At 53.2% G+C, this 19444-nt stretch overlaps 1 protein-coding gene across 8 annotated transcripts in view; it reads right to left on the bottom strand.

Annotated features, from left to right (window-relative positions):
* Positions 1 to 1395: 1395 nt before the first annotated feature.
* SFMBT2 (Scm like with four mbt domains 2) overlaps positions 1396 to 19444 on the bottom strand; it is a 229688-nt gene continuing 211639 nt past the window's right edge. For 6 of the 8 annotated variants that reach the window (XM_040451499.1, XM_040451497.1, XM_040451496.1 and 3 more), the window contains 4 exons: positions 16883 to 17049; positions 16364 to 16627; positions 15254 to 15382; positions 1396 to 6331 (listed from right to left, as the gene is read on the bottom strand). In XM_040451499.1, coding sequence (XP_040307433.1) covers positions 6191 to 6331; positions 15254 to 15382; positions 16364 to 16627; positions 16883 to 17049 — 701 coding nt within the window. In that variant the 3' untranslated portion in view covers positions 1396 to 6190. Of the gene's footprint in view, positions 6332 to 12685; positions 13637 to 15253; positions 15383 to 16363; positions 16628 to 16882; positions 17050 to 19444 lie in introns of those variants that run through there. The other 2 variants (XM_040451500.1, XM_040451501.1) reach the window with 2 other exon arrangements.

The following is a 19444-nucleotide window of genomic DNA, read 5'->3' as shown; positions in this document are numbered from 1 at the left end:
TTAACGTGGTCTTTGAACCTCCAATGAGCATGACGCCGTCCCACAGCCTTGAAATGAAATGGTGGCAGTCCAAATGCCAGAAAGATGGGGAGTAGCTTCTAGGGAACGGAAGGTTGTGAACAGCCCTGCCAGAGAACAGAAACATTAAAAATAGAATTGGATTTTGGTGGCAAGATGGAGAGAAATGTAAGGGTTTCCCCCCCCCCTCTCTTTTTTTGCCTTAATTCATTCCATTGAGAAGTCCGGAAACGTGTTCAGCTTCCACTTTATCCTGTTATATATTCAGTCTTTACGTGTCTTTGCCATCAAAGATCTTCAGGCACAAATAGAAATGCAATGATCGTATTTACTCAGCCACATAACCTTTGACTTCTTTGCGTCTAGTGTATTTTGAGAAAGTGAACAAAAGCTTCCCACTTTTGTCTCCCATCTTAGGCTTTGTTTTTGGTAGTGGAGAAAAGCTGAGAGAGAACGCTCTCGTGATTCAAAACAAAACACCCATTTTTTTTTTAATGTTTATTTATTTTTGAGAGAGAGAGACCTAGCATGGGCAGGAGAGGGGTGGAGAGAGAGGGAGACAGAATCTGAAGCGGGCTCCAGGCTCCCAGCTGTCAGCACAGAGCCCCACGAGGGGCTCGAACCCTCGAGCAGTGAGATCACGACCTGAGCCGAAGTTGGACGCTTAACCGACTGAGCCACCCTGGCACCCCAAAACACACCTCTCTACATACAGAACCTGATTGTCAGTAGGGGCAAAATCGCGTATTTGAAGAGAAGCTGGCTGGTTCAGATGGGCTGGGGTTGGAAGAAAGGGAAGTTGTTTAGGGTTCCTTCACCACTTTCCCCTAAATACCCTTGTCCCCTTCGCCTGAGCTCTGCCCTCAGTAATGCTTACTGGTATGGGCAGTGGCAGAGGGAAAGGTACATGCTCCACCGGTGACGCAGACCGCTCACAGGGCAGGGGCGCAAGGGGACCTCTTTTGTTCCAACAGAGATGCCAGACACCCACTGGTGACGTTCACGGGACGGCCACACGTGTAAACACGGTCAAGTACTATTCTCCCAGACACAGTCCTCCCCGTCCTCCTCCGAACGCACCAGATCACGGAGGAACTGCAAAAACTGAAAACGGAAAGACTGCACGTGACTGCGTAGGACGTATTGTAGTATTTTAATAAAAAGGATAAGCACAAGCACCTTGAACAGAAAGTTCCAAAGCTAGCAGGTGAGTCTGAAAGCTATCACGTGGGACTTTCAGAGCCACAGTTATTAAAACCCTATAAACGTATGCTTTCGTGCCAAGCTGGAAAAAAGAAAAAAAAAAAACCCAGAACAAAATGCAAACCCTAAAACTAACATTCGGTAACCTTAAATACGAAGACACCAACACCACTGTAGAACTTATTTGTACTTTATTAACAATGTGGCTTACAATTTTTTTCAAGTAAAAAGGGTCTTTTCTTTCATTAAGAATAAAAATTAAAATATAACTCTGATATAGATTTTCATTTATTTACATGAAAACATATATACAGAATTCAATCTTACAGGAAACCAAACAACATGCCCTTTGTCCTGCAAATTTCCAAAGTGAAAACACGAATTTTTCCTTGGGACACACCAGAACGGCACACGAGATACGAATCGAATTTCAGTACAAGCTTCTCAAACTGGAATGTAAAACAGCAAAAGAACTTTGGACTTTCACGACTAGGAACAGTTTATGCTTCCAGATAGCATGCTACCTCCCATTCTAAACAACAAATGAGATGATTTTGTTCTCTTCTGTCGTTTCAAAAAAAAAAAAAAATCGTCTCCAATTCCCCATCGCGAGCGGATTTTCCGGCAAACGTTGGTCCCAGGCCTCTCCTTTTCCTTCGGGGTAGCCTTTAGATCCACCTGCAGCACTGCCCTGGCTTCCGGGCTGGTTCACAAGAGACCTACGTGCTCGCCGGCGCACTGAGAACAGGTCAGTAAGACGGAAAGACTACCCGCCCGGGGAAACTGCTTGGGTTCTTTTTATCACCTGAACCGCAGGTGGCTTTTAAACGAACACCCAAGCAGCGCCCCGTGTCAGCAATGACAATGTCTTGGGTAAATTCTGTGGGTCAGATATAGCACGATTCGATTCTATCGCATCCGTGTGTGGGGATACCTGTAAACCAATTCTGGGGATAAAAGCCAGGAGAACCAGATTAAATATTCAACCGAGTTGAAGGGGATAAAGCAATTTCCAGAAGACTTTGAAACGGAAAAGAACGGTAGACGATTAAGAGAATCATGACAACATTGGGCTGCAAACAGGACTTTTCCTTGCGATTAGTTATTGCACCAAAAGACACGGGCCGTTATGTACACGTCTTCAACGTCTTCTTCCTTAAAAACTACAGACACCTTCATTTATTACGCTTCCCTTCAAATCATTGCACACTCGATCACAGCGTTCTAAAGACAGTAGAGTACGTGGACCCTCGGGTCGCCACCTTCACCCAAAAATGACAATGATGCTCAAACCACAGCAAAGGTTTCAACGCTACTGTTTTTATAGTTCTATGTACAGAAATGGGCGTTCTACAAAAGAAGTATGAAAACCCCCAGTGCTTGCAAAACGAAAGGAGAACGGCTCTTTAGAAAGGTGTCTGGTGTAAGATAAAAGGCAGATCTCAGAACGTGCCTGATAACAACACTCAAAATTCTGAGAGAGAAGTTAGGGCACTCAGACCAAGCTTCAAAGACAGAGCCAAATCAAGTCTCCAGAGATCACAGGAAGGGTCAGAGGGGGCGGCGGCAAAGGCTTGGGTCATTTGAATTTACCGAGGAACCAATCAAAGCAAACACAGGAAACGCTCTTTCAGATACGATCAAATAAGGAAAAGCAACCGTAGTAGCCGTGCAGCTCACACACTGCGTGCGAGTCAAACTTTGATCAGAGGAACTTACTTTTAAAAGTGACGGGTGAGTTCTCTGTACTATGCAACTTCGCGGTGAAGGAAACCGGTTTCCGTTTTTTTGTTGTTGTTGTTTTTTGGTGGTTTTTAATTTTTTTTTTTTTTTTTTTGAAAAGCAAAGAGGTTCATCCACTGTGCCAGCCTGCTCTTTTCAGGTTTATATTGTCGTGGGGGGTGGAGAGCTTCCCCAACACAGTCCAAATGCAGTCGGCAAGGCGGGGGCTGAACAAACTCCATTCGTCTTTGGATGGGACCGCGTGGTGCCTCTCGCCACGAAAGACGAGGTGGCATTTCTGCTTCTCAAGTTACACACACTGTGCAGACTGCAAAGTGTCCGTGTGGCCGGGAGGGGAACACGCTTCTCGGCCAGCTCCAGGAGGTAATGCAGGACCCCGGCACACAGAGGGCGGGACTTTGGTCCCAAAGTATTATCAAAGAGACAGAGCATCGACTGTAGCATCTGGGGAGGGAGAAGGGAGGGAGGCGTATCGCCTGTTGGGTGTTTCAACCAAGAAACGTTAGGCTTGGGGCTGTGGCGGCACGTGGGGAAGAGGTGTAAAATCAGCATTTCCTGCCGTAAGAGGCACAGTAACGACACGGTGTAAAATGTTCCTCGCAAATTGGCCCGAGGTATGAGGCGGAAGCTGGTGTGGGTAAATCCTACGGAGAAACGGACGCCTTAGCATTCCGGAACCAAACCGCTACTGATGTGGGCCACACCCGCCACTGGCAATCCCCAGAGCAGCCAAGTTCAGGAGCACGTGGGCAACACTCCCGGCAAAAGCATCTTCTTGGTCCTAAAATGTTTCCGGCTCTCGACGGGCCAGCGGGCGGCCCAGACACGACCTTCGTGAAGGTTCCCCCAGGGCTGGGTCTTCTGCCTCTGGCCCCAGCCCCGTCGTCCTTACGGCTCACTCGCAAAACCATGGTGGGTGAAGCGACTGGTCGCCGCACAGAGACTGAGGACGAGGAGCGTGTTGGGCATCTGGCCCCTCGGGGAGCAGGAGGCCCCCCCAGCAGTGGTGGCCATGACCTGCCCGGGCCACAGCGGAAGGACCTTCCAGCTCTGGCGGGGGGGGGGGGGGCGGCTGCAGAGACGCCCGAAAGGAGCTGCTTGTTCCCATGTTGCCCTTACTTGAAAGGGCACGAGAAGGTCACATTCGCCCCGGAAGTACAAAGACGCGTTGCAGCCACTACATGCCTTCGTGGTTCCAAGCGCAATGGGAACAGCTCGGCTTGAAAAGGCCACGGTGAAGGGTCCTAAGCGAGTCGGCGCGGCGAAAACGCCAAACACCTCGCAACGGACACCCTTTCCAGCGGGCGCCCCAGGCTGAGCCACGGTTAAGGCCGCAAGCATGTGGCTGAGAAGGCAGGGGCGGGGGACCGAGAGGAGGGGGACACTTCAGCTCAGGAGAGAGAAGCCTGGCTGCAGGCCGAGCGCCAGTCAGCGCGGACGCTTCCGTCCCAACAACACCGCCAGTGGCACCGGCTTGGGACGCGGGGGGCCCTTCCGTCCCGGGGCCCCGGGCAGAGCCACTTGCCAAATGTTTAAAACTTGGTGGCAAAAATCAGCTACGGGGAGACAGTGAAGAGTCACCTGCAAAATATGTTTCCCATCTGCATTGGTAGCCAGGACAGAATATTCGTAACAAAGGTCGGCGTCAGTCACCACACTCTGTGAAATCCAACAGAGAATCATGCCTTAAAAACGTAGCCGACACATGACGGCTGAGAAGCCCACTGCATGGGGTCACCCCCGCTGCTGAGACTCTCATCAAGGAGAAAAGATGGAGGGTGGACGGTAAAAAGGAGTAACCGAAGGGCGGGCAGCCTCTGCTCTCGGTGTCGGCCTCCGGACACGTCTAAAGGTTTAGTTTTCCTCGCGCACGTTCCGAAAGGCATCTGGACACCTGCTGCAGCGTGTGGGGGTTGGGGGGGGGGAAGGCAGGGGGGAGCAGTCCATTTGGGTTTGAGTGACCATACTGGGTCCCTCACGGGCACACACACAGAGGGGGTGCTGGTCACCAAAACCCAACCAATTCTCAGAGCCAGAGATCTCTCTTCCAGGGACTGAACCGATTTAACGGAAACTGCCCCAGAAATCAGCAGCCTCCCAGCCAGGGCGGGCTGCAGGGAGCACTCCACGTTGTGGAGATCACGCTTCTTTTTCACCTACTGTGTGTCTCGTGCTGGCAGATCGGGACTCTCAGCAGGAGCAGGATGGGGACAAGGGGTCCCAGAGTGATCCGGTCACCCGAGATCGCAGTTGGTGGCCAGGCGTGCCAGCGGAAGGAGAGTGGGGCTGGGCCGGGTCACTGCCGGCTTCCTGTGGGGAACGCCCGCCTCCTGGGACGTCCCAGGGCCGGGCGCATCGGAGGGGCGCTCGAAGCCAGTCTCATCAAGCGATTCAGGACAGGATCCTTCTGAGGGGATGGTTTATTCAAAGCCTCCCGAAGTCTCTTCCCGTTCCTGCCATTAAGCTCTGCCTTCAGTCCACAGCTCAGCATTTCCCACCAGACTAAAGGAGTCACTCCCTGATGTGGGCGCAATTAAATCAGAACGTTAGCAGTATGTGAAGTTCTACAAAAGGCTGCAAACGGAACCCTCTACAGGCTCCGGATGTCCGTCGCTCAGGAAGAACCACTTCATCGCCTCTCCTTCCTAAAAGCACCTCTGCCGGGCGAGTACGGTCTAGCCCATCCTTCTGTAACCACATCCTGAAACATCGCCTGCAAGTGCGTCTGAGAAATGAGCCGCCACCAAGATCAGACCGTGGTGACATTCATGCCGCGAAAGCCACGTGTGCGTTGCCGTGGAAGAAGCATCCGTAATGACTGCAGAAAACCTCCCAGCCAGGCGCCCTCCTCGGACACATCCAAAAAAGACATCAGCTATGCCTTGGTTTTCAAAGCAAAGCGGGGCCGTGGTTTAGGAAATGCGTCTGCAGGGAGCTGCCTGGACTCAGGCGGGAGAAATGGGAGACACGGACGTACAAAGAAGCTCTTCGGTGCCCTCCAGCGCCTGACGCTGTCCAGAAGCCACCGCTGTGGTAGCGGGCGGGCCTGAAATCGCGGCAACGTCAAACAGGCTGGGGGGTGAAGAGGTCCGCCACGCTCCTTGCTTTTCGGCCCTGGCTTGTAGACGCACCATCGCGCGTCGCCCAGCAAAGTAAAGCTTCAGTCTCGAAACCTTCCCAGGACGCCGCATCCCAAGAGAACGGGTCACCTCCCAAGAGGGCAACATCAGTTGGCGTACTGGGCGTAGAAGGCCACTTTAACTCTCTCGATCTGGTGGCACAGCTTGATGGCGGGCCCCAGCTTCAACTCCATGCATTCTTGAACCGTGGGAAGAGTCAGCAACAGGAGCGCTTGACCGTCGATGTCCTGCCAGGAAACAAAGCCACGTTAGAGCCGAGACACCGGGCGCCAAGGGAAGGTATCTGCCATGGCGGGCTTGCCAAAGGGCGTGAGGGGTGGCTGGTGGGGGTGAAGAGGCGGAAGAGGGAAACCACTGCAGGATCTCGTCCTTCTCAAGGAGATGGCCCCCTGCTGGGAGAGCACCACCCCCTCTGACCCCTGCCCCGGGCCCTCCCGTGTTCTGCCATGACTTGACGTGAGCACTAGAAAAGAGCTCTCTCCGAAAAGCGGCAGCTCTCTCTTTCTTACCCAGGTCTGAACTTTCACCATCGGGATGGGCAAGAAGACGCCGTAGAGGTGAGCGGCCCCCCAGAACAGTTTTCCCTTGAGGAAAACTCAGGTACGTAGATGCACACCACGGCACACGTCTTCGTCTGCACGCCCACATCCCCCAGAGTGAGGCGTACAAGGTCCCCCTCCCAGCTTTGTGTTAGTTAGCTCTCTACAGCCATACATGGGGTCTACATGAGGAAGATGTTCATTAGAGCCTGTGAAGTCACATTCACCACAGGAGGAGGGGACCGAGGCTCACCCCAACACTTTACGATCACCCTGACGGACATCTCTGCCCCTACTGTCACAACTGGGTTTATTTATGGAGACGCTGTTTGACTGGGGTACTGAGTTGAAGTGCAATCCCTTCTTCCTATCCGCCAAGGCAGTCTTCGTGTTCCAGAAGAAGGAAGAGGCTTCTCATGTTCCAGGGGAAGTAAGACAAAGTAACGACAAAGACCCATAGTAGAAGGAGAGCATAAAATGAACTCAGCGCCAACATTTCTGCCGTCTGGAGAAGCAGTGAACCCAAGGCGCCGTAAGCCACAGAGACTTAACAGTCATGCAACTGCACACGCGCTTGTGAGGTCTCGGACATCGTGGGTCATGAGCTACACAGAAGCTTATTTTCTTAAAATGATGGTGTCTTCAGCGGTCTTAAAAATATCAAAAGCAAAGAAACAGAAAGCGTTGACCTTGGGAAGACCAACATGATCAGTTTCAAAAGCCACCTTCGTGTGCTAATAATCCCTGCGGAGTGTGGAGGCCGTAAAAATTAAGCGTTAATTTTACAAGTATCAATGCGAGTGCAGCTTCTGATGTCTCAATTACACAAGCCTCCTCTCAACCAAGACTCAAATTGGACCTTATCGAACCCCGAAGTAAACCTATCAGTCTTGAGTTTACACTGAAAGTAGGAGATGAAGGAAAGTGTCCGTGAGTTTTTGGTGCTCTATTCATAGCACTTTCCCCTTTTTCTATCGTACTCTTGTATGTTACTTTGTCTCTTCGGACGCTACTCTGACTGGAGTAAGAGCAAACTCAAAGTACCGGAAAACAGTGTCTTGCTCAAGGTCACGAACTAAATAAACAGTGGTAGCCGCTGACCTGGGACTGGTATAGCCAACTCCGTTTTCAGAGGCAAAGCCACATATATTCCACCAAAACTCGACAGAGAGGGCGTAGGCCTCGGGATACAAAGTCTCGTGAGTATCACGGGCCTCATAAAAACACACTGTGAGGAGGAACCAGGATGATGTTACAAAACCACGTGAGGTGGCATAACCATTACGTTCAATGAAGAACAGAACAGAAACTTGTTTCAGGAGATGGGAAGTTTTTTTAGGTGGAAATTAACGCCAAAAAAAGCTGGCTGATCTACCTAAGATCACATTGTTAGAGACCAAATTGGAACTGGGACCCATGGTTTTCTGATATTAAATTCTGGAGGGAAAACTGTGCTCTAAACATGCCCACTTAGTATAATGGCCATCGTTGGATGTACGGATTCAATTATAATTGAAAGTCAGCCCTAAAATGCTTCTGTAACTCTCTACAGACCAAGTCGGTGAAGGTGGCTGCCATATGCACGCACACATTTGAATGGAGGATGTCACTTATCTATGGACTCAACAAGCAAGTGTTCCCTGAGCACCTACTCAGGGCCAGGCACTCTGACGACCTCTGCGATTACCACATAAACCAAACAAAGACTCCCTTCCAGGAAAGTAGGAATCTCAAGGGAGGCCATTATGTTGAACAGACCACCACAACACAGAGAGATTAAAGCGTGGACACAGCTATACGCACTAACGGACGGGAACGTGACCAGCCTTATAGGAGTCAGGAAATGTCTCAGGGATCAGCGATGCCTGAACTTATACCAAAGGGGCCGAGGAGACGCATGAAAAGGAGGAGGGACCCACGGAAGACCAGTAGTTCCGGAAAGCATGTATTCAGGGAAAGCGCAGAGACGCGGAAGGTAAAGCTGAGATGGGCCCAGAGGGTCGTTAAGAAACTGGGACTTCCTCTAAGGTGTGCGACCAGAAGTCGCCAGAGGGCGTTAGGCACAGAGGTCACATTGTAGGATTCGAACACCTGCCCGCTGATTTTGGCCACAACGTATTGGCATGGATTAGCAGGCAGGGAAGTTACGAGGGGCTGAAAGGGAGGCCCCACCTCCTAACACCATCACCTTGGAAGACAGGATTTCAACACATGCGTTTGGTGGTGGGGGGGGGGGGGGGGGAGGGGGGAGGTTTGCAACGTTCAGGCTAAAGCACAGGTGCTGTGAACAGAGCCATGTGGCTCCTATCCCGAGCGACGTGCCGTCCGCCGGGTGAGCCGGGACGCACACTTCCGGTGTTTCTGGACGTGCCTCCACCAGGCTGTCCTCAGCTCCCCAAAGACTCCGCATTCTTTTGTGGAGACCTCACGTGGGAAGAAATAAGGAAGGTGAGGGTCAGCTGCATTGAGCTGCAAATATCCTCAAAATGAAAACTCACAGCTAGCGGGGAGGGTGAGCTGAGGTCTGCAATCCCCAAATAGAAACCTCACGATGGCCCCTCACTTCGCCTGTTCTAAGCCTAGCAGGGCTTCTGCCGACGGAGGGCGGACACCGGGAGCGAATGCAGTGCTTACATTAGAGGCCACACTCCAGATTCCTTCCGATACGGCCGAAGCGTTTATCCTGGGGGTGCTACAGCGCCTTTCACCCGCCAGTTCCGTTCTGGAGAGTCGCATCCGCCTCAGTAAACTACTCCTCGAACACCACCCACCTGCCTGTTGGGATAACCGTGCTCGATCCTGAGATCCTAGAATGAACTGTGCCACCACCGTCAGGGTGATCGCCACCGGTCAAATTCGATGGTCACTGGAAGGGTGAACAAGGACACAAGGCGTCTGCTACAGCATTCAGCGCGCGATCCACACGCGAGTATTTCCTGCGCGAACAGGCATCACAGAATATGCCTGACGTGAAGGTCAGGCCTCGAGATAAGGGCTGACCCTGCCCAATTATTTTACAGAGCTGGACAGAGGACGTGGTCTCTTTCCTGGGACATCTCGTGGGAAAATCTGCTGGTGGAGGCACGCCCAAGCCTGCTCCCCCGCACCCACCAGCTGCTACAGGGCCGCGGCCTGAACCGTGTCACTCCCTGTCCTGCCCTTGTGGGTGCTCTTCTTTGGCTGAACAAACCTCAGGAGCACCCTGTATACATCCCCCGTCTCCTTCCGGAGATGTCGGATTGCCTGGTGCTGTGCAATCCCTCCCCCAGCCTCCCTGCTCTGACCACACCACTCCCTGCTCTTACTGCTGCTGACGACTGTTGATGAGCCCATCGGCCCCGGGAGACCAGAAGCCTCTAGAATCGGGGGCCATATCGCCTGTTCTCCTGCCCCGGCCGGCAGGCCTCCGGGGACCGTGCAGCAAAGGGAAGTTGCACAGAGCTGCTCCGGCAGAAAAAAACCAAACGAGAGTGATGGGCAAGTTCATAATGATGGCCTCTGGACCTTTATCAGATCCCAGCCCCTTCCACCCTCACCCCAACACACATTCACTTGGCCCGCAGACGGGCAGAGCCAATGGGAGAGTGCTTTCCAGGCCCTGGTTCCTTCTGCCCCGTGTCGTGCCCGAGGAGAAGGAGGAGTTGGTTTGGAGCGCCTGGGTGGCTCAGCTGGTTAAGCATCCGGCTCCTGATTTCAGCTGAGGTCATCATCTCACGGTTTGTGAGATCGAGCCCTGAGCGGGGCTCTGTGCTGACAGCGTGGAGCCTGCCTGGGATTCTGTCTCACTCTCTCTCTCCCTCTGCTCCTCCCCTGCTCGCACTTTCACTCTCCCTCAAATTAAATGAACAAACTTAAAAAAAAAAAGTAATAAATAAAGAGGTCTCAGCTTTGAGGCCGCGGTTGAGGGGTGGAGAGTTCACGCTCTGAGGGTGAGCTTTGTAAGCGTGGGCAGCTGGACTGGGCAGCTGGACTGGACGGACCCTCCTACGGGCCGGTGCGCTTGACTCGTGTTCTCTGGTGCCCCGCGCACAGCCCCAGTGCACTGGGCATCGCGGAGCGAGGAGAAACACCCGGCCGAATGCGTCTGCACACACGTGAGTGTGCAGGAGGACCAAGGTCACGGGAGGGCTGGGGTGAGGCGGTCTGACTGATCGCAGAGACCTTGTGCCCTGCGTGTCACCTGGAAGCCGGCTGGCATCTCGGGCAGGGCGGGCGTTCTGTGCAGCCTGTTGGCTCTGAGCCGCCTCGGGGCCTCTGGCTGTCGTCCTCGGTTCTCGTTTTCCATCCTCCCTGACGCTGTGCGACCCATCTCCTGCCCTGCCTGTTCTCATCTTCAGACGGATGCGTGATCAAGCGTTAAGAGGCGCCCCTGCTTTCTGAACACCAAAGCGTCCGGCTGCAAGGGGCTGGATTTAGCCACCCGACCATCAGACGGTCGCGGGAGGGGAAGAGGCCGCAGTGGCGGCTCAGGGGCGTCGAAGCCGCGGGTGCCCCCCGACGCTCTCCCGTGCGCAGATGGCCCCACGGCTCGGGGGACAGTGGGGGGACGGAAGCCAGCCCGGGCCCGAGGCTCACCGACCTGGCGTGAGCACCAGGGAAGGAAGCCCACCCCGCATCCCGAGGGCGGCTGCCTGTGTTTTCGTTTGAAAGAAGTGAGCTCTTCCTCGCTGATCGTGTAGTTACAGACCCCGCCGCGGATTTCATTTTTATAGCTCCGCTCTTGCATACTTCTGAGCTGCCGGCAAATCACTCGTATGTGAAACACGGAAAAGGGCCCTAAACAGACTACTGATTTTTGAGAAAGGAGCCCTGGTAAAACACTCAACAGGAAAGAGAAGGCCCAGCACACACAAAATTAAATTTATCTGGGTACGGAGCAGGTCCTCAGCAGGGACATTCAGGTCTACGGAACCAGAGAGCGGACAGCACAGTCCATAAGCTGTCAACGACCCCGAGTTTCTTTCATCGAAGTGAATCACTCGTTGGGGGAGTCTGCTTATTATATGTGTCTCTGCTTCAGAAGAGGTGTATAAAGAGGCAATATTTTATTTAAGAGTTTTGTGTTTTTTTTTTTTCTCTCAGTTACAGACGTGTGGAGTTTTACTGTGCAACGTACATGTTTGCGGCACGAAATTACAGAGCGTAGATGTTTTAAGCTGTTGCCGTAACATTTCAGAATTAAAGGTGGGCCTTCAGGTAATGGGAAGTTTATACTTTGTGTCAGCGGGTTGTGACGGCTTCTGAATGTAGCCATCACCATTCCGCCCTGTGATTTTTCTCCCGCGCTGCTGAACAGAGCCGCCTGCTGGCTCCTTGGGGCCGTCTAAAAGCTCGTGGCTGGCCACGAGGCCTTGGCTGGCCTGACCCGCTGGAGGCCTCACCGAATCATGACCATGGCACTTGGGCTCAAAAAATGATAGAACAAATACACAAAAATTCGTAATTACGGGCCTGATCGAATGGAAAAGGACTCGAATCCCACACACTTCAGATAGCACAGAGGGCAACAGCGTATTATGGTGACGGGGGTGGGGGTGGAAGGCCTAATGAGAAATCTGAAATAAGAACAAGGCTATTATCAATTAAAAGCTTACCTATTTTTCTGCCTATAAGAGTTAAATAAGTAGGTATGTACGACCAAGCTTTTAACCAACATAAGAAGAGAAATTGGAGACAGGGCCCTGCCCACTGCCTGGTTCTAGAAGTGCTAACGTACCAGGCATGCTTCATTTCTTAGACATGTTAGCTTGGGAAGACCGGAAACTTCCTGAGATAACCGTAATAAGCTGGGCTCAGAAGGACAATTAAGGATAACTCAGCATCTGTACTATTTGAGCCTTTTTCCCAAGTCAGCTTTGTTTTCACTTTCTTGCTTAGTATTAGAAAGCTGTACGGACGCCTGGGTGGCTCAGTCGGGTAAGCATCTGACTCTTGGTTTCAGCTCAGGTCATGATCTGACGGTTCGTGAGATCGAGCCCTGTATCAGGCTCTTCACGGACAATGTGGAGCCTGCTTGGGATTCTCTCTCTCTGCCCCTCCTCTGCTTGTTCCCGGTCTCAAAATAAAAACTTAAAAAAAAAAAAAAAGAAACCTGTAAAAACAATCCCACTCGAGCCTGGTGGCCTCTCACAGTGCTGCTCGGCCATAACTGAGCAGGGGAGCTCTGTGCTCTGCTCTGCCCACAGCCCAGGTGAAAAGCGTTTCTCAGTCAAAACTGGGCATTTGGGTCTACAGATGAAATAAAGCAAAAAAAAAAAAAAAAAACAAAACACAACTGCAGATAATCTAGAATACCACCTTCTACACCTACCTTTTGAATATCTTAAGACCCATAAACACATGCCCTGTCGATGTACACGGAACGAACACACGAGCAAAGAGATCCACACGTTAAACTTTGGGTCATCAGCACGTGGCACGCACTCCAATGCAATGCCTTGTTCGCGGTGTCACTATGGGCCAACAGCAGCCTGGGAAAACGCTGCATTAGGCAACGCTCTTAGCAGGGGTTCAACCCACTGCTTTATTCTTGTTTTCAGGACTGAGATGCTCCAAATCGTGCCAGCCCTCGTGGTGGCTGTAACTGTCCCCTGTTTGTGTGTTTTGAACGAAGGGACACCCTCATGGCCCAGTTCCCTACATGCGATGCAGCTTTTTTCTCCTTTCTGCTTTTCTGGTCCCTCAGAGAGGAAGTGCTGATAATGTCACACAGCAAGGTGACCCTCCCCTGTGGCCGCCGCTCCCTCCTTCACGTGCACTTGCTGGGTGTCTACAGGGAGACTCTGGTGGTCGACCAGTCGGCAACCTTTGAATGTTTGAAGTGCTACCCTCTCCCAGGAGGAGCTGGGAACCACATTAATTTGCTTTTTACACAGCAGGCCTGGAGGAAAATCTGGGGGATACACTGGGTGCATGCAGAATCAGAGGCCTTTCTTTTCTCTTCCTGATTTAATGCCTGAGTTACTTTCTTTCCAGAGCATCCGTCTGCATAATCTAAAAAAGCACTGGATAGACACATCTTTAATTGATTAGATGGTAAACGGTTGTTTTTTTTTTTTTAAATGCCAGGTCCTGAAAGACGGATATTTATACACGGCGAGACAACGTGAGACATGCAGGGAACACGGCGGCATAAGTCGCGCGGGCTCCACCTGGCGCTTCCGTAGGAGGCCAGGGGGCAGCCTGGTGGCACAGGTCCAGAGGGGCAACCTGTTTCCATACCCATTTAAGGGGCAATGGAACCCAATCCCTCCTTTCCCGAGGCTCATAGCATGTCTTACGTTTCGGCTAATTACGATCGTCTCACCTGCAGAGTCAAAACGCCATTAAAGGATAGATGTTATCCGGGAAGCCTGGGTGGCTCAGTTGGTTTAGCATCCAATTTCGGCTCAGGTCATGATCTCGCGGTTCATGAGTTCGAGCCCTGTGTGAGGCTCTGTGCTGACAGCGCAGAGTCTGGAGCCTGCTTCAGATTCTGTGTCTCCTTCTCTCTCTGTCCCCGCCCCCCCACCCTGCTCATGCTCTCTCTCTCTCTCTCTCTCTCTCTGTCTCAAAAATAAACATTAAATGGGGCGCCTGGGTGGCGCAGTCGGTTAAGCGTCCGACTTCAGCCAGGTCACGATCTCGCGGTCCGTGAGTTCGAGCCCCGCGTCGGGCTCTGGGCTGACAGCTCAGAGCCTGGAGCCTGTTTCGGATTCTGTGTCTCCCTCTCTCTCTGCCCCTCCCCCGTTCATGCTCTGTCTCTCTCTGTCCCAAAAATAAATAAATGTTGAAAAAAAAAAAAAATTAAAAAAAAAAAAATAAACATTAAAAAAATTAAAACTAAAAAAAAGGATTGATGCAATCATCCATCATCCTTTGGCACCGCACCTAACATACCCTGGGTTGTTGACATTTTTACAAATGCAAGAGTGAAACAAATATGAAAACATCACGCGAAACACAGCAGGACAAGGGCTCCCACCTCTGGGAAGAGGAGCACACATCCTTTCCCTGTTTCTCCCACTAAATGTAACAAAAGCCCTGAATGTTATGAATCAAACGTACGGCAGAGAGAAGGTGGCAGACCGGCAGGGACTTGGGGACCTGAGTTGGGGACGGCGGGGCGTGCCCTTGTTGTGTGTCTGCCTTCTGCAGCCAAGACCGATTGCTAAAGAAGCTTGCAACCCCCGCAATGCCAATGTGCATGAGGGAAAGGGGCCCCACGGCAGCCTGCTCTTTTCAGCCAAAGGACTGAGGAAAAGGGAGCGTCGGCAGACAGAAACCTTTTAGACAAAAATGGCCTTCCTGCAGGACAGAGAACCCCCGCCTCCAAGAGCAGCAAAGGCCGGGCGAGGGACCCTGATGTCCAGTGTGCCCGGATGACCCCAGGCCCCCAGCGCCCCCACAAGGGATTATCAGGGAAAACCAAGTGGGGCCTTCCTCGACAGCAAGGAGCCCCCCCCGCAGAGGTGTCAGGGAGGGATCACGTGTGCACCCGGGCTGGCAGCCACCTCTTCCCCCCCAGTAACAGGGAGGCACCCTCTCCCCTGCCAGAGCCGGGTCCCAGAGAGCCAGCTCAATCAGAAGAGCCAACAAAACGTCACCAATGCAGCAGGAGGGCGAACGCACCTGTTCCTGAAAGATCTTGGCCAGGGGGGCGCAGTCCGTCAGCTTGATGAACCTCACCACGTCGGTCACCGTCCACTCCAGAGGGTTGCTCTCCAGAACCAGCCTCTCCTCCTCCTCTTGCTTTGTTTCCTGACGGGAGAAGGGGTAAGGAGGTCATTTCATCCCTGCACGGACGCTCAGGAAACCCCGTGGGCCCGAGCGGGATTATCCTTCCTCCCTCTGGCCTCTCCCCGGGCACCCGGACGGCCCACAGAAACTGCCGGTCTCTAGGGACTTTCTTAGCAATTCATCTGGGTTGTGACTTGGCCTCCAATGACTCGTGTGCCTTTAGAGGTGGAACAAACAAACAAGCAAAGGCACAGTGGGAGCAGTTGCTGAAAACCAAGTTCATCGGGACATCTGGGGCCTGCTTAGCCAGGATGCGTCTCCGACTGAGGAGAGATGGTGTGGGGCGTATGAGAACGCACAGGAGACAGCCAGGTTTTCCCCATTTATTTTGGGGACGATGGGGCGGATGGCCTTCCAGCTGAGCGGGCGTGGGGAAGACCGGATACGCTGATTTCACATTTTACAGCATCACAGAGGCCCCTCCGTGAAGGGAAAGCCTGCTGTTCAGGGGACCTTGAGGACTTATTCTGTCTGTCCTCCTGACGAGAATCCTTCGAGGCTGTGAAACCTTCCAGAGAAAAAGGTGCCATGACTTCCCTCTGAACTCCACTCCAGACGTCACCAGGCCTTGTGCCCGGATGTGGGAGCCAGGCTGGAGCTGCTGCCACTGCTTTTAGTATTTTAGTTTAAAAATTTCTTTAATGTTTATTTGTTTATTTAGAGAGACACGTGAGCAGGGAAGGGCTAGAGAGAGAGGAGGAGAGAGAATCCCAAGCAGGCTCTGCACGTCCCGCGAGGGGCCCGATGCGGGGTTTGAGCTCAGGACTCGTGAGCCGTGAGATCACCACTTGAGCCGAAGTCGGACACTTAACCGACTGAGCCACCCAGGCGCCCCGCTTTTGGTATGTTTACAGGGACCCCCGAATCAAGGCCTTGACCTTCAACACGCTGTGGCAGCCCCCCACCCCCCAACAAGCCGGGGGGGGGGCCCGTGGGTCTCACCTCTGCGGGGTCCTGGCCGCCGGCCGCGCCCTGCTCCCCGCCCTCGGCACAGGAGGCGGCCTGCGCCCTCCGGCCCCTTCGCGGCCTCTCCACGGGCGGCCGGCGCTCGGGCTCCGAGCTGCTCCTCAGGGTGACGGCCCTCCGGGGCCGCGTGGAGGGGACGTCGGCGGAAGAGGTGTCTGTCTGGTCGTCGCGGAGCTCGGAGCCGGTTTCCTCGCTCCCCGTGTCCTCGTCCATGGCGTCCGCATCCTCCTCCTCGCTCTCCTGGGGCCAAGGGCAGGCGCTGAAGGGCGGCTTCTCCCCCCGGCCCCCCGGCTGACCCACCCCGCCGTCCCCGCCTCGGTCCCCGTCGCAGCCCCCTCCCAGGCCGCGTGGCTGAGTGGCTGCACTGCTTTCCGCGAGGAAGAGGCAGGGCTCCCGGTATACTCGGAGCCGCGGCCTTGGCCGTGAGCAGCCGCAGGGGCCGGCCGGGGCCGTGAGCTCCGGCAACCGCAGGGAGGTGCTTTGAGCAGGACGTACCTCCCCCGAGCCGGCGGCAAAGTCCGCGGCAGAAGACCTGCGCTTCTTCTGCACGAAGATGGATTTTCGCCGTTTCCTGCGTCTGGCTGGCTTCGGGGGTCCGCTCTCGACGCTGGCTTCCCCAATGGGGGGTTTCACGATCTTCTTCCTCTTTCCGTAATAATAGGCTGCAAGGGGTCAGAGGATCAAAAACGTTTTTTAAAGGTCCCGCACGCGTACGGATATGTGGACAGAGAGAGACAGTAGAGAGACAAGAGGAAGATGGGGAGGAGAGAAAGAAGAGAAGAGAAGGCTCATTCTTTCATTGGGAACAATAAATTCCGACATCTCACGTACACCTCAGGTTTCCCTGTTCCCTCCACAGGAGGAACGTTCCTCCAATGCCCTCATATCCTGAGGGTGTTACTGACAAGCCTTGAAAATTCAAACGTTAGAGCCCTAACCCCCCATGTGACTGTATTTGGAGAGGAGGCCTTTAAGGAGGAGCTTAAGGTAAATGAGGTCAGAGGAACGGGGCCTTAATCCACAGGACCAGTGTGCTTACGAGAAGAGGAACAGACACTCGGAATGTGCACACGGAGGGAAGGCCACGTGGGGACAGAGACAACAGCCGTTGGCAAGCCCAAAGAGAGGCCGCAGCAGAAACTGACCCTGGTCTTGGTGTGTGTCTGCATTAACGCTTAGAGCACCCATTAGAAAATTATCTACCAACTTTCAATAATGATTGATATATTTTATAAATTCAATGTGCGATCAACTCATTAAAACCACTGTTAAGGATCCAGTTTTCAATTACGATCCCAATCAAGACTCACTGCTGAAAATCTCAAGTGTCCCCCAAGATCACCCCCCATTATTCCATAAAGAACCAAACGCAGACGGGCACCTGGGGGTGGGGGGCTCAATCGGTTAAGCGTCCGACTCTGGATCTCGGCTCAGGTCACGATCTCATGGATCATGGGGTCGAACCCTATGACGGGTTCTGTGCTGACAGGGTGGAGCCTGCTTGGGATTCTCTCTCCTCTCTCTCTCTCTCTCTCTCTCTCTGCCCCTCCCCCTTTGCTCAAAATTAATACACAAGCATTTAAAAAAAAACAAACAAATGCAGAAAAGGAACTTTTATCTATGGTTGGAGGGAGCTAAGAAGAACACCAAAACACACAGCTCCTGGGTTACGGTGAAGCACGTGATCTTTGACAGAGCCGTGGTTTCCATACGTGCCCACGCTGCTGTATTCCTACGGAAAAGTCTGGCCCCGGGCCTCAGTTTCCTCACATGCAACATGAGACCAGTGGGACCAAGTGGCGAGATCGCTGCCTCATGGTTACTCTTAGATACCGGTTACAAGTGGGTAAGCATTTGCTGGCAACCAAGAACCCCACGCGGGCAAGACAAGCCTGGTGCAGTCTGGCTTTCTAGAAGCCAGATGCTAGGAATCAGAGCAGTTTTACCAGACATAAACGCAAGTGTGGCACACTTTGGGAGCCATGAGGTCACACTGGGTGACCACAGACCTTTCTGCTCTCAGTTCTCCCTGAGCCTCCCCCCTGGAGCATCGGTTCAGCCCGTAGCAGGCTTTACTCTAAGTTGCCCCAGCGATCTTAGAATTTTGACGTCCTATCATACCAGACCCAGAAAAATCTGTAAGTCGTTTTGGTCGTGCTTAATTTGAGCTGTAGTAACCCGCTTCTTCCCTCTTGTTCCCCTGATCCGAAAGCGCACAGAAGCCCATTTTTTAAGGTCAACATTCAAGGCCAGGTTTAGCTCTCAGTCAGGTCCTTTCTGACCCGGAAGCTTCTGTTAATGAGAAGCCTGCTTCAGGGAGTCCCTCCTCCCGCCCAAGGTAACATGAGGCGTCTCCGGACAGGACGGTGACCTCACCGGGCCCTACAGACATGCCTTCGCCTCCCCATGCACGAGGGTGGAGGCTGTGTGCTCCAAGCTGACGGAGGAGGGTGCTGACTTTTAGCAGGGATGGAGTGGACAACAGGATTTAGAATATACACGCACATACAGAGAGAACACTACAAGGAAATTCACACTCAGAGCGGTGTCTCAAGGATGTGCAAATTCTTGGTTCGGACACACAAGCCAATCAGTCCCAACTGGCTGGGGCTCCCGGAGCACTGACCACACTCCAGAGGGCCTGGTGTGGGATCCTGGCAGCTGGAACGTGGGCTGGCGGTGGAACAGAGCTCCAGGCCACCGTGATGGGGATGCAGCCACTCCCGGGTCAGAGATAACCCAGGGGAGACGTTGCAAGAGCAAAAGCGGGGATGGGGGAGTCAGCAGAGCTCGAGATAATCCGAGGTGCAGGTGTCTGGGAGCGGCTACAGTGCATGCAGACAAAGGCCAGAGCTGAGGCCTTTCTCCAGCCGTCCTTCCAGCAGAGCATTTCCAAACCCAGCCAATCGCCTGAAAGTCACGGCACACGCGCTCTCACTTCTTCCTGGGCAATGCCTGCCGCTGTGAATTCGTTCTGGGGTCAATCAGCCCGTCCCTGCCTTCCCCTGGGCTGGAGACACATGAGCACATACCACGGCGAATCTTAATTCCTCCGTG

This window comes from Herpailurus yagouaroundi, unplaced genomic scaffold (genome assembly GCF_014898765.1).
Source record: "Herpailurus yagouaroundi ecotype Mexico unplaced genomic scaffold, PumYag 203, whole genome shotgun sequence".
NCBI lineage: Eukaryota > Metazoa > Chordata > Mammalia > Carnivora > Felidae > Herpailurus > Herpailurus yagouaroundi.
This window is presented reverse-complemented; position numbering and strand designations above follow the sequence as displayed.